Source organism: Pristiophorus japonicus, chromosome 16 (assembly GCF_044704955.1).
Source record: "Pristiophorus japonicus isolate sPriJap1 chromosome 16, sPriJap1.hap1, whole genome shotgun sequence".
Classification (NCBI taxonomy): Eukaryota; Metazoa; Chordata; class Chondrichthyes; family Pristiophoridae; genus Pristiophorus; species Pristiophorus japonicus.
The window spans coordinates 29056835-29072018 of NC_091992.1; the positions used below are offsets into that span (position 1 = coordinate 29056835).

Sequence of the window (15184 nt, forward strand, 5' to 3'; positions counted from 1 at the left end):
AATGATAATTTTTGCAATGCGGTGGAAGAGCAAAGGGATCCAGGTATGCAGATACAAAAAGTGGGTGTACAATAAAACAAATGATTAAGCCAAATAGGATTTGGTGTTTAAATACAAAAATAAAGATCATGGTAACAGTACAAAATGATGGTTAGGCCACATCTGCAATACTGTGTGCAGTTTTGAGCTCCATGCTATACGAGAGATACTTTGGGACTTTGTAAAATCAATCCCAAGAGACAAATTCATGCAGATAAGAAAGACCAAATGACCTTGTATGCCAAAAAGTTCTAATACTCAATATGTAGCAGCAGTGGACTCGTCTATTTTACAATGCCAAAAGGAGTAATGAGAGGAGAACTAGAACTCAATTATTGGGAGGGAAGGAAAAATGGCTACCCACTGGATGCGGATTTTGGGCATTTCATGAGTTCACAAATACTATTAAAGTGGCCAGATTATATAGGCACCCCTAATTTCAAACCTAATTTTAGTGCTTTAATAATATTAATGGTACACATCGATAGTTCTTACTCGAGACTTACCTCAACTTGCTGCAGGATATCAATAATGGTTTCTGGTATGGAAGTGTCCGTGCCACTTTCCAGTCTGGCAGAGCAAAGGGAAAGCTGTCGAATCAATTGACCCAGCTCCTTGTAGTAGGCAGGAATCTGCTGCTCTGATTGGCCAGAAATCTGACCAACAAACATTTGTAAGGCACGGATAGCTCCTCTATGTGCAGCTGCTAACCGAGACATGGCTCGAGACTGAAACATATAAAAACTACAATAATTTCTGTTTCAGAAACATCTGTTTAAGTCATTAATTTTACTTTAGGTAGAATCATTAATTTTTAACCCATGCTTTTGATAAAGATGAGCTGACAACATAAAACTTGACATTTATATTGACATTACACAAGGAATTTAAAAAATAAGCTGCACTACTTTTTCATTTAATGGTCCAAATGCTGCTGTCACAGGACATCTAACGGCATGTGCCATTAGTTAGACTTGCACATTTAGGTTTTTTAATTTTTTGCATGGCAAGTTATTTAAATGCTGATAATGCAGCGAGGGAAACAAGGTTTCTGGGGCCTGAGTGAACAGAACAAGCAACTGTGTATCTCCTTAACTAAGTATCGTGAAATTAACAGGGATGGAGAAGGAAGTGTAAATGAGAGTGGATGAATTCAATGTCAAATCAGGTACAGAATGGAAAAGAAAAAAAGTTGACCGAGAAATAAAGACAAAAAGGAAAAGTTATTTTAATTTGTTTTATATAAATCTCCAAAAGTTAAAACCTTAAGGAATGATACTTGTAATAGTTAATTTTCAGTGCCAGAGGTTGATTAGCAGTAATTAACACTTATCACATTGTTAAAAGGGTACTTAGACTGAAATGGACAGGACTTAACTTTTTGAGGCGTGGTTAGTTTGTATCTATCGCACAAATACAGCAACTTCACGCCATTCAATGCATTTCAATGATGAGGCAGACAGCAAGATGTCGTTTTTGCAAAGCCAATGGCAGAGCAATGTAACTTGGACAGCAACTTTGGGTTATTTGAGTTTAACCACTTATCCGCCCCTCGCCCGAAGTTGCTGCACCATTTGCGGATAAATAACGGAATGCACCATTAGCCTCCCCGTTATTTTGACGGGAAAATCTGGGCCAATATATTCCACCAGTTGAATCCATGTAATTTTTTTAATTAAAGTGTATAAAAGTTAACTGTACTCTTGGAAAAAAAACATTTTAAATGACTACCTTAAAAAAATTCAACCTCTCAATAGAGAACAAATACTGTACATGTTAATCTTTACCAGAAAAAAATCCACTTCCATCAAGGTCATACTTGCAAACAAAATCTAAACATTTGATTTTCTTACCTTTTTGGTGTGTTTTATTTTATGTGGACTTTGTTTTTCTATCTCTTCCTGTATTTCATTTACCTTAATTAAATAATAAAGATGAGTACAAGATCGAGAGAAAGAAATTGCACTGACTGGACATTAAAAAAAAATTTGTTTCATTATTAATGCCATTTCCAAATAACTCAAGAAAACAATATTTGGTTACAGACACACCTAGATCTTCCTGAAGCATCAATTATCAGATTCATTTTGTCCAAACCATTGCAGTTTGAAATATAAACACAGGGTTTTACAGTGTTCGGTGATTTATATAAAGTTTATCCTATCCAGTTTATTCACGCAAGTTCCCATTTTAGCTGCTACACATTTCAATTTCCAATAAAGCTTCAAATTCAAACACATTAAACTGAGGTATGCAAAAGTTAGTATTTACCATACAAACTGCCTTTTTTCAACAAATTGAAGCAGAAATTTCTGTACATTTAAGTCAGAAAAGTCATATTTATAAAAAGGAGCTGTAATATACATTTGCAAGAAAAAAATTAATTCATGGAAATTCCAGTCTCCTTCAGTAAAGATTCTATGACCAATATGCAAGATTTAACTTTGGGAAAAGCTCAAATACTATTACAAATCATATACTCATCAGAAAGTTGGTTAAGATTTGAAGCTCAGCAGCCAACTCATTAACTACAATGGTACTATTGCAAATTATCCAAATGAAGAACGTATTATACAGAGCCATTTGGCAAGTAGCAAATTGGTGAGGCCAGAGTGCTCCTTGCTGATCTCTCATTCTCCAGATTAATAAGTTTGCAAATTATTGTGTCACCAGGATTTGACCCACAATGGAAAAACGGACTGCAATTAACTATCTATTTATTAACATCTAATCTTGGTTCTCACTTGCTGCTGCAGAACATACATAATCCTCGCCGAGCGAGTGGCCTGTTCCTGTCTTTTTATCTGCATTCTGCGCTCTTCAACAGGATCCAGAACATCCACAGATTTCTCTAACAAAAGGAAGCAATATACAAACTATAAAATTATTTTCCTGTTTATGAAAAATTTTACATTATCCACAGAGCTGCATTATTTTTCGTAATTTTATACCAGGTGAGAATATCTGACTTTTTTGTTGGTCATGACTGCTAAAAGCTGATCACTTCTCTGCATGCTATGAACTGTTCACATTGATTAAGTGAAAATAATGGACTGGATTTTGCTGTCAGTAATGAACGAACAGCGCCAGCTGTTTTTTTACTTGCACACCGATTTTCTACTGGATTTTGCACTGCAACGTACTAATTAGAAAGCCATTTCAGCACAGCACCCGCTACAGGGAATCTGTGACCTGTGCGAACAGGAAAAGCAACTGTGTATCTCTTTAACCAATCGGATTGAAGAATCATTAATGAGTAGTGCAGAGTCTGAACATTTAATTCAATGTCAAATTAGGTACAAAAAGCAAAAGAGAGAGAAAGAGGGAGGGGAAAAAAGATGGGATTAAGAGAGAGATATAAAAAGAGAGGGAAAGAAAAAGTAAAATAAAAATTGTACTTAATTTTTTTTTAAATCTCCAACAATAATTAAAATCTGAAGGAATGAGACTCCACACTTGTAAAAGTTAATTTTCAGTGCCAGAGAAATTGTTTAGCAGTACTCAAGACTTCTCACGCCATTAAAAATGTACTTACACTGGCGTGGACAAGCCCTAACTTTTTCTGACGAGTTTAGTGGGTATATAATCACGCAAGTACAGCAACTTTACACCGTTCCATGTATTTCAATGCAGAGTCTCTCGGCAGTATAGCACAGCTGCTAGAGGGGCAGGGTAACTCAGACAGCAACTTCTTGATTTCCCTGTTTAACTGTACGTATGCAGCTACCAGCAGTTGCTGTCCAATTTACACTTTAAAGAATGAGTGTTAGCAGCAACATTATTTCCTTGGAAAATAAGCATCTAAATGGGATGGAGGTGCAAAGTAATCTAGGGGTATAGATTAACAAATCATTAAAAGTAGCAACGTAGGTTAAAAATGCCATAAAAGTGCAAATAAAGGACTGGGGTTCATTTCTAGAAGAAAAGAATTCAAAAGCAGAGAAGTTATGTTTAACTTGCATCGATCCTTGTCTGATTGTCTCATGATTTCAGACGGTGTGGTGGCAGTATGGCATTACTGTATATATGCTTTTAAGTGGTTGCTGTTGCTGGTGAGAGACCATCAGCGGCAGGTCGGGGTCATAAAAGAAGCGGCGAGCGGCGGCCTGAAGAGGCGTGACGGCCCTGACCTGCAAGAGACCATCAGCGGGTCGGGGTCATAAAAGGAGCGGTAGCTTGCAGCAGTGTGGCGGCATACCATTGCAAGGTACAGCGTGAGCTGGTGCAGGAGGGCAACAGCAGCGAAGAAGGCAACTGGATTGGATGTCATCAAGGTCCAGGTCAGTGATTGGAGCGTGGGCAAGTACAGCAGGAGTGGCGAGGTTGGGGCACAGGAGTGACGATTGATCATGGAGCATCGCAATGGGGGCCCAGGAAATGTGAGAGTTTGGGGCCAGAAGAGGCGTGGGCCCAGGGACGGCATGGGCCAGTCCACACTGCGATTGTGTGCACACTAGATCCGTGCAGCAGAGCTGATCTCCAGTCGTCTTGGTTAAGCCATTGGACCAAGACCTAGCTCTGTCAAGCCCATGTGGTGGCTGGTGTGCAACGGCCACCACACGTTAAAAAAATCCACGCACAGGCATCTTCCACCCTTCCGGATGTTGTTGAGGACCTGAATATTTGGTCCTTCATGGAGACACCTGTGAACTCATTCCTTTTTGGCGTGGATGCAAGGCATCCTTAATACGAGGGACCGCCTATGATGATCTACAGCAAAATCTGGCCCGTACAAGTCGAAGTGCAAAAAGGCAGAAATAAGTACTCACTAATTCTCAACTACATGGAAATCACTTCATAGACCAATACACATTTGCAACAAACAAAAATGTTATTTGGCCCATCATGTCTATGCCAGCTCTTTGGTAAAGCCAGCCACTCAAGGAAGTTTGTTGTCTTGCAAGAACAGGTAACATTAAGATTCAGAATTAGTAAGCAAAAAGGTTCGTTTGATTCATTTGATATCCCCTCAAAAAAAAATTGTTGTAGTAGTGATCCTTAACAGGAGAGCACAGAAAATAAATCAGACTTTTATTTCAAATTCTATATGTAACTACATTAATCATTCAATGTTACAGTAGATGGCATTATCCACCACAATCACAAAGTATGTTAATAATTTAGAACAGAAAAAAACATTTTAATTGAGTTGTAAGACAGCTGTCAAATATTTAAAAGATCTGCTATGAAACACTGATTTCTAAGTTACTATTAGTTGCAATATATCCTGCAGCAACAAAATGTAATAATCTGGAGAAGTCCAATATACTAAAAAAAACCTTCTGCATAAAGCTAAAAAGATTATCAATGGCAGCAATATAATACACATTTGATGAACATTTACAAAGGTACAATTGAATATGTCACAGTTTGTACAATTATATTATGGAGGAATGATTAAATGTTCCTGATCTATTAATCCAGAGGATTAATGATCCAGGGACACGAATTCAAATCCCACCACAGCAGCTGCGGAATTTAAATGCAGTTAATGAAATAAATCTGGAATAAAAAGCTAGTGTCAGTGTCAGTGTCGTAAAAACCCATCTGGTTCACTAATGTCCTTTGGGGAAGGAAATCTGCCATCCTTACCCGGTCTGGCCTATATGTGACTCCAAACCCATAACAATGTGGTGGACTCTTAATTGCCCTCTGAAATAGCCTAGTAAGCTAAGAAAAACAGTAAGAATTTAAAAAATGGATGGACCACCCGGCACTGGTTTCAGAGACGATAATGGCACACCCAGCTCAGTCAACCCTGCAAAGTCCTCCTCACTAACATTTGGGGACTGATGCCAAAATTGGGAAAGCTGTCCCACAGACTAGTCAAGTCGGACGTAATCATACTCACAGAATCATACTTTTAGTCAATGTTCCAGATTCCTCCATCACCATCCCCGGCAGGACAGACCCACCAGAGGGGGCGGCACAGTAGTATACAGTCGGGAGGGAGTGGCCCTGGAGATCCTCAACATTGACTCCAGACCTCATGAAGTCTCATGAATCCAGGTCAAGCATTGGCAAGGAAACCTCCTGCTGATCAACTATTGCCTTCCCTCACTAATGAATCAGGTACTCCTCCATGTTGAACACCACTTGGAAGAAGCACTGAGGGTAGCAAGGGCACAGAATGTACTCTGGGTGGGGATTTCAATGTACAGCACCAAGAGTGGCTCAGTAGCAGCACTACTGACTGAGCATTAAAGGACATAGCTGCCAGACTGGCCTGCAGCAGGTGGAGAGAACACGAGAAAAATCTATTGGACCTCACCTTCACCAATCTACCTGTCGCAGATGCAGCTGTCCATGTCAGTACTAGTAGCAGTGCACACCGCACAGATGATGTCCCGTCTTCACACTGCGGACATCCTCCATCGTAGTGTGTCACTACTACCGTGCTAAATGGGATAGATTCAGAACAGCTCTAGCAACTCAAAACTGTGCATTCTATGAGGCGCTGTGGTCCATTAGCAGAAGCAGAATTGTATTCCACCAGTCTGTAACCTCATGGCATGGCATATCCCTCACTCTACCATTACCATCAAGCCAGGGGACTAACCCTGGTTCAATGAAGAGTGCAGAAGAGCAAACTAGGAGCAGCACCAGGCATACCTAAAAATAATGGGGAAGCTGCAACACAGGACTACATGCATGCTAAACAGCAGGAGCAGCGATGTAATCCCAAAACCAACAGATCAGATCAAAGCTCTGCAGTCCTGCCACATCCAGTCGTGAATGGTGGTGGACAATTAAACAACTAATGGGAGGAGGCGGCTCCATGAATACCCCCATCCTCAATGATGGTGAAGCCCAGAACACAAGTGCAAAAGACAACGCTGAAGCATTTACACCCGGCTTCAGCCAGAAGTGTTGAATGGATGATCCATAATTGACCTCCTCTTCAGCTAGTCTTCAGCCAATTCGATTCACTCCAATTCGATTCACTCCACCTGATAAAGAAATAGCTGAGTGCACTGGATACAGCAAAGGCTATGGACCCCGACAACATCCCAGTTGTGGTGCTGAAGACTTGTGTCCCAGAACTAGCCGCGCCTCTAGCCAAGCTGATCCAATACAGCTACAACACTGGCATCGACACAATGTGGAAAACTGCCCAGGTAAGTCCTGTCCACAAAAGCAGGACAAATCTAATCCTGCAATTATCGTCCCATCAGTCTACTCTCAATCCATCAGCAAAGTGATGGTAGGTGTCATCGACAATGCTATCAAGTGGCACTTACTCACCAATAATCTGCTCACTTATGCTCAGTTTGGGTTCAAGACCATTCAGCTCCAGAACTCATTACAGCCTTGGTCCAAACATGGACAAAAGTACTGAATTCCAGTGGTGAGGAGAAAGTGACTGCCCGCGATATCAAGGCAGCATTTGACTGAGTGTGGCATCAAGTAGCCTTAGTAAAATTGAAGTCAATGGGAATCAGGGGAGATACTCCCCACTGGCTAGAGTACCTCAGGGCAGTGTGCTATACCCAACCATCTTCAGCTGCTTCATCAATGACCTTCCCGCAAACACAAGGTCAGAATTGGTAATGTTTGCTGATGATTGCAGTTTTCAGTTCCATTCACAACTCCTCAGATGATAAAGCAGTCCATGCCCACATGCAAGACCTGGGTGACATTCAGGCTTGATCTGGTAAGTGACAAGTAACATTCGCACCACACAGCTGCCAGGCTTATCTCCAACAAGCAAGAGCCTAACCACCGTCCATTGACATTCAATGACATAACCATCACCGAATCTCCCGCCATCATCCTAGGGGTCAACATTGACCAGAAACATAACTGGACCAGCCACATAAACACTGTGGCTACAAGAACATGTCAGAGGCTGGGTATTCTGCAGCAAGTGTTTCACCTCTCAACTCCCCAGAGCCTTTTCACAATCTACAAGATACAAGTCAGGAGTGTGATGGAATACTCTCCACTTGTCTGGATGAGTTCAGCTCCAACAACACAAGCGCGACACCATTCAGGAACATTCACTCCCTCCACCACCGGTGTACTGTGGCTGTAGTGTGTACCATCTACAAGATGCACTGCAGCAACAAACCAAGGCTTCGACAGCACCTCCCAAACCCGCAACTTCTACCACCTAGAAGGACAAGGGCGGTAGGTGCATTGGAACACTATCACCTCCAAGTTACACACCATCATGAATTGGAGATATATCACCATTCCTTCATCGTTGCTGGGACAAAATCCTGGAACTCCCTCCCTAACAACACTAATTGGAGTACCTTCACCGCACGGACTGCAGCGGTTCAAGGCGGCGGCTTACCACTACCTTCTCAAGGACAATTGGGGTGGGCAATAAATGCTGGACTTGCCAGCGACGCCCTCATCTCAGGAACAAATAATAATAAAAATGGTTTTTAATATTAAGTTTACATTGAATTTCTACAATTGAAGGAATGGCGATATATAAAGATCACAAGTTTCGGAGCCTCACTCTAGGAGACTTGAGCACGTAATCTAGGCTGACACCCCTGGTCTACTGCACTGTCGGAGGTGCTGGATTTCGGATTAGACTTTTTTTTTTACATTCGTTCATGGGATGTGGGTCTCATTGGCAAGACTAGTATTTGTTGCCCATCCCTTAATTGCCCTTGAGAAGTTGGTGGTGAGCCACCTTCTTTAACCGCTGCAGTCCATGCTTCTTTATAGCGGTTTGGTATAACTGAATGGCTTGCTAGGCCATTTTAGAGGGCAGTTAAAAGAGTCAACCACATTACTGTGGGTCTGGAGTCACATCTAGTCCAGACCAGATAAGGACAGCAGATTACCTTCCATAAAGGACATCAGTGAACCAGATGGGTTTTTAAGACAATCCGGCATTAGCTTTCTATTCCACATTTATTTAATTAACTGAATTTAAATTCCGCAGCTGCCGTGGTGGGATTTGAACTCGCGTCTCAGGATCCTTAGTCCAGGCCCCTGGATTACTAGTCCAATAACAGAACCACTATGCTACCGTACCTCTATTGTACAGTAAACCGAAGCCCTGTCTGTCCTCTCGGGAGGACGTAAAAGAGGAAGGGGTGTTCTCACCGGTGTCCTGACCAATATTTAACCCTCAACCAGCACCACTAAAGCAGATGACTTGGTCATTATCATATTGCTGTTTGAGGGACCCATTTGTGCACAAATTGGCTGCCGTGTTTCTTACGTTACAAGACAGTGACTACACTTCAAAAGTACTTCATTAACTGCAAAGTGCTTTAGAACATCCTGAGGTTACAAAAGATGATATATAAATGTAAGTCTTTCTTTCTTCTGGCTATTTAATTGTTACCTTCAAGCAATTTGATTGATCTATAGGAATCACACAATTGGTATCATTATTCATTTGATTACCATGGACCAATTCCTACCTTCCCACTCCCTGCTTTCCACCCTCGATTCACCTCTTGCTCGATCCAAGCTCCTCAACCTCCCTGGATGGCATCAGCTTGCAGCCTCCACCCAGACCTGCCCTCCCCCTGGCCAGCCCCACTTCCCGTTTCCCCATGCTAAGCCTTCTGCTCACACTGTCCCAGTGGAAGCAAACTACAACAATTGTACATTCCTGTCTGGCGTAAAAATAAAAAAGGGAAGGTGGCTCAACCGTGGCTATCAAGGGAAATCAGGGATAGTATTAAAGCCAAGGAAGTGGCATACAAATTGGCCAGAAATAGCAGCGAACCCGGGGACTGGGAGAAATTTAGAACTCAGCAGAGGAGGACAAAGGGTTTGATTAGGGCAGGGAAAATGGAGTACGAGAAGAAGCTTGCAGGGAACATTAAGGCGGATTGCAAAAGTTTCTATAGGTATGTAAAGAGAAAAAGGTTAGTAAAGACAAACGTAGGTCCACTGCAGTCAGAATCAGGGGAAGTCATAACGGGGAACAAAGAAATGGCAGACCAATTGAACAAGTACTTTGGTTCGGTATTCACTAAGGAGGACACCAACAACCTTCCGGATATAAAAGGGGTCAGAGGGTCTAGTAAGGAGGAGGAACTGAGGGAAATCTTTATTAGTCGGGAAATTGTGTTGGGGAAATTGATGGGATTGAAGGCCGATAAATCCCCAGGGCCTGATGGACTGCATCTCAGAATACTTAAGGAGGTGGCCTTGGAAATAGCGGATGCATTGACAGTCATTTTCCAACATTCCATTGACTCTGGATCAGTTCCTATCGCGTGGAGGGTAGCCAATGTAACCCCACTTTTTAAAAAAGGAGGGAAGAGAGAAAACAGGGAATTATAGACCGGTCAGCCTGACCTCAGTAGTGGGTAAAATGATGGAATCAATTATTAAGGATGTCATAGCAGTGCATTTGGAAAATGGTGACGTGATAGGTCCAAGTCAGCATGGATTTGTGAAAGGGAAATCATGCTTGACAAACCTTCTGGAATTTTATGAGGATGTTTCCAGTAAAGTGGACAAGGGAGAACCAGTTGATGTGGTATATTTGGACTTTCAGAAGGCTTTCGACAAGGTCCCACACAAGAGATTAATGTGCAAAGTTAAAGCACATGGGATTGGGGGTAGTGTGCTGACATGGATTGAGAACTGGTTGTCAGACAGGAAGCAAAGAGTAGGAGTAAATGGGTACTTTTCAGAATGGCAGGCAGTGACTAGCGGGGTACCGCAAGGTTCTGTGCTGGGGCCCCAGCTGTTTACATTGTACATTAATGATTTGGACGAGGGAATCTCCAAATTTGCAGATGACACGAAGTTGGGTGGCAGTGTGTAGCTGCGAGGAGGATGCTATGAGGCTGCAGAGTGACTTGGATAGGTTAGGTGAGTGGGCAAATGTATGGCAGATGAAGTATAATGTGGATAAATGTGAGGTTATCCACTTTGGTGGTAAAAACAGAGACACAGAGTATTATCTGAATGGTGACAGATTAGGAAAAGGGGAGGTGCAACGAGACCTGGGTGTCATGGTACATCAGTCATTGAAGGTTGGCATGCAGGTACAGCAGGCGGTTAAGAAAGCAAATGGCATGTTGGCCTTCATAGTGAGGGGATTTGAGTACAGGGGCAGGGAGGTGTTACTACAGTTGTACAGGGCCTTGGTGAGGCCACACCTGGAGTATTGTGTACAGTTTTGGTCTCCTAACTTGAGGAAGGACATTCTTGCTATCGAGGGAGTGCAGCGAAGATTCACCAGACTGATTCCCGGGATGGTGGGACTGACCTATCAAGAAAGACTGGATCAACTGGGCTTGTATTCACTGGAGTTCAGAAGAATGAGAGGGGACCTCATAGAAACGTTTAAAATTCTGACGGGTTTAGACAGGTTAGATGCAGGAAGAATGTTTCCAATGTTGGGAAAGTCCAGAACCAGGGGTCACAGTCTAAGGATAAGGGGTAAGCCATTTAGGACCGAGATGAGGAGAAACTTCTTCACCCAGAGAGTGGTGAACCTGTGGAATTCTCTACCACAGAAGGTAGTTGAGGCCAATTCACTAAAGGGAGTTAGATGAAGTCCTTGCTACTCGGGGGATCAAGGGGTATGGCGAGAAAGCAGGAAGGGGGTACTGAAGTTGCATGTTCAGCCATGAACTCATTGAATGGCGATGCAGGCTAGAAGGGCTGAATGGCCTACTCCTGCACCTATTTTTTATGTTTCCTTTCCGAGACCTGCGACAGCCACAAAATAACAATACTTGTCTGCGAGGACAAATTGGCAAACAATAAATATGTGGGACAGATTGCCGAGCTCAGGAGCTAAGTGTGGCCCTTCCTTGGGTCATAGTTTGTTCTGAGAATATGCTTTTCAATAGTTCCAATGGGTTTGGGTTGACTTGCAAAGTAGACGCAAATTGAAAGAAAATATTTCCAGTTTACAAGAGAGCCTTATGTTATGCAATACCACCAATCACATAACAAATTTGATATCAAAAAAATTTTTTATACCTTTCTTGGCAAGTTCCTCAATTTTCTGAAAGTACTTGCTTAGCTCCACTCTCAGCCTACGGATCTCTTCAGCACTTTTATTGCCTTGGTTATAGCGACTCAGATCTGGGCCTGTGTCATGTGTTGGTGGTGAATCAGAGTGGGCAGGTCTAGCTTGGCTTTGGTCAGAGGTGCAAATATAAACCCTGGCACCAGACCTTGTAATCCTCTCTTTTGCAGCTTGGTTCCTTTGGTGTCTCGGTTTTGTAGGGCTCTCCACTTTCAGTCGGCTCCTTGCAGTATTCTCAGCAGATTTCCCCTTCATTCGATTAATAGATTTTGAAGTTTCTGGTTGATCTTGCTCAAGTTTACACAAGTAATCTTTCACTTGCTCTTCCAGATGCTTTTTCCTTAGATCTCGCTTTGCCATCTGAACAGCCTCATTCAGTTTGTCTTCAGACACAGCAGAAAATTGCACAGAACTGCGCATACTCTGGGAATCATCCCGAACCTGCTGCTCACAAGGTTGACATAGCTTTTCAATTACAATTGGACGAGGGTCCATGAATTTCACAGCCAGGTTGGATACAGTACTTGTTACATCTTTATTGAATTTTAGCTATAAAGAAAATTAAGAAAAGCTTTAGCAATTTGATTATTTTATTCTGCTGCAAACGTTTTCATTTAATTATAACTAAGGAAAGGTACATTAATGCCTGTTCCCTCTCACCTACCCATCAGTATTCTCCAGCAATGGGGGTAGCAAGAAGCTCACTTCCAATACTACTTTGTAAACAGCCAATAGGCGTGCCAAGGCAGTCTGGGTAACTCATTATCCAATTCTCTCCTCCAATATGAAGTGTTGATCATCAGTTCACTGCCTTCCTACGATGTCTCACATAAGATATAGAACTTTTAACGGGAAAGATCGCAGGCATTAATGCATCACCCGTCGCTCTGCGGGCCACATTGCTTTGCTCCACTTCTGAGCAATTTATCGATCATATAAATTGCTCAGAAATGGCACAATGCATTGGTGGAGCAAAGCAATGTGGGCCGCTGAGCGACGGGTGATGCATTAATGCCTGCGATCTTTCCTGTTAAAAGTTCTATATCTTATGTGAGATGTCGAAGGATATTTAATATCACTTTTCCCCTTTGCACAAAGATTCAAGTCATCAAAGCAGCAATTAATTACAGAAAGACAGTAAAAATATTTGCTAACAATTTCTCCACAGAAACAAATGGGTGTTCGCTGTAAATGGAAAATAAAAATCTTGAAATATTAAAAGCTGTTCAAAATTTGCTGTTTCATTTTAATGGTAAATTTCACATTGAAACAATATTTTATGCCTTCATTACTATTCTTTAAATTATTATTGCTGCATACTATTTAACTGTGAGTGCAGCACATTGTGTAAAGTAGGCATTAAATCGAAGAGATAATGCAGCGACATACCTGAGTCTTGTAAAATTGTGTTCTGCTCTGTTCACTCCTTCCAACATCCTGTCCAGCTGATATGGAAGGTATCCAGGTCCCAAAACACTGGGCTGGGTTTGTAACCCGTGTATGCTGAATCTTTGTCGCCATGATTATCTGCATAGATCAAATTAATAGTACTGTACTAAAATACTCTATATAAAAAAGGAAAGTTAGAAGAAAACAGGCAAATCTTTAAAACTTGATTTAAACAAAAAAGTAAAACAAATAAAAAGGACAATTAAAATAGAAAGTTAAAAAAGAAAATTAAAACAGAAAGAGGATGACGATTAAATACAGCCCAAAATAGTAATTCATAAAAATAAATCCTGAAACTTAAAATTGAGTGAACATTTAATTACATAGCAGTTACCCGCTATCATTTTTTAAGCTAATGCTGACTGCTTAAACTTATTCCTGCAGTTGTTAGGATCAATTAAAAAAACTATTTTTGTAAAATTACAATATACACCGAGAAACAAATCTTGGTTCCTACAGAAACAGTTGCAGTGGGACAAGTGGAGCATGTTTCAATGAGAGAGCTTTTGGGAAACAGTGATCATATTAGGTTTAGAATAGTTTTTGAAAAGGACAATGATCTGGCCCAGTGGAATGGAATCAAAATAGGTAGGCAAAACTATTGTGTTCCTAACACAGATGAGGCTGCACACAGGGAGGTTAAAGTAACAGTGACCTCAGTCTTTAATAAGACACTCCAGAGTGAGGAACAGACCTTAGGGGCCGGCTTATATACAGTGCTCCCAAGGGATGCTGGGATCCCTTGAGACTTCAGGGGATGAGCTCCCTGGTGGCGGAACATGGGAGTGCATGCTTTACAGATACACAACAAAAACAGTAATTAAACAATGGGAAGTCTTCAAAAGACGAGATTACTGAGGGTAGAAATTGTAGAGGTTCTGGCCACAATCTTACTTGGATATAGAGGTGGTGCCAGAGCACTAGAGGATTGCAAATTTTACACCCGTTTAAAAAGGGGAGAGGGATAAACCCAACAATTCAGGCTAGTCAGCCTTACGTCAGTGGTGGAAAACTTTTAGAGGCAATAATCTGGGACAAAATGAATTGGCACTTGGAAAAGTGTTGGCTAATAAATGAAAGTCAGTACGGATTTGTTAAAGGCAAATCGTGTTTGACTAACCTGATCAAGTTCTTTGATGAAGTAACGGAGGAGGTTGCTAAAGATAGTGTGCTTGATGTTTTGTATATGGGCTTTCAAAAGACATTTGACAAAGTACCACATAATAGACATTTTGGCAAAATTATTGTATTGAAGAGACAGTGGCAGCATGGGTACAAAATTGGCGAAGGGACAGAAAACAGAGAGTAGTGGTGAACAGTTGCTTTTCCAGACTGGAGCAAGGTATAAAATGGTGTTCCCCAGGGGCCAGTATTAGGACACTGCTATTTTTGATATATTAATGATCTGTACTTGGGTATACAGGGCATACTTTCAAAGTCTGCAGATGACACGAATGTCAGAAATGTAATAAACAATGAGGAGGATAGTAACAGACTTCAGGAGGACGCAGATAGACTGGTGAAATAAGCAGACACATAGCAGGTGAAACAAAGAGTGAAGTGATACATTTTGGTAGGAAGAATGAGGAGAGGCTATATGAACTAAATGAAACAATTTAAAAAGGGGTGCAGGAAAAGAAAGACCTGGGTGTATAGGTACACAAATCTTTGAAGGTGCCAGGACAAGTTGAGAACACTTAAAAAAGCATATGGGATCCTTGG

General features: G+C 41.6%; 1 protein-coding gene across 2 annotated transcripts in view; it reads right to left on the reverse strand.

Moving 5' to 3' along the window:
* kiaa0753 (KIAA0753 ortholog) overlaps positions 1-15184 on the reverse strand; it is a 72445-nt gene that overhangs the window by 51541 nt on the left and 5720 nt on the right. For both annotated transcript variants that reach the window (XM_070857154.1, XM_070857153.1), the window contains exons 2-6: positions 13403-13540; positions 11965-12562; positions 2784-2890; positions 1893-1955; positions 546-767 (exon numbers count right to left, since the gene is read on the reverse strand). In XM_070857154.1, coding sequence (XP_070713255.1) covers positions 546-767; positions 1893-1955; positions 2784-2890; positions 11965-12562; positions 13403-13534 — 1122 coding nt within the window. In that variant the 5' untranslated portion in view covers positions 13535-13540. The remainder of the gene's footprint in view (positions 1-545; positions 768-1892; positions 1956-2783; positions 2891-11964; positions 12563-13402; positions 13541-15184) is intronic.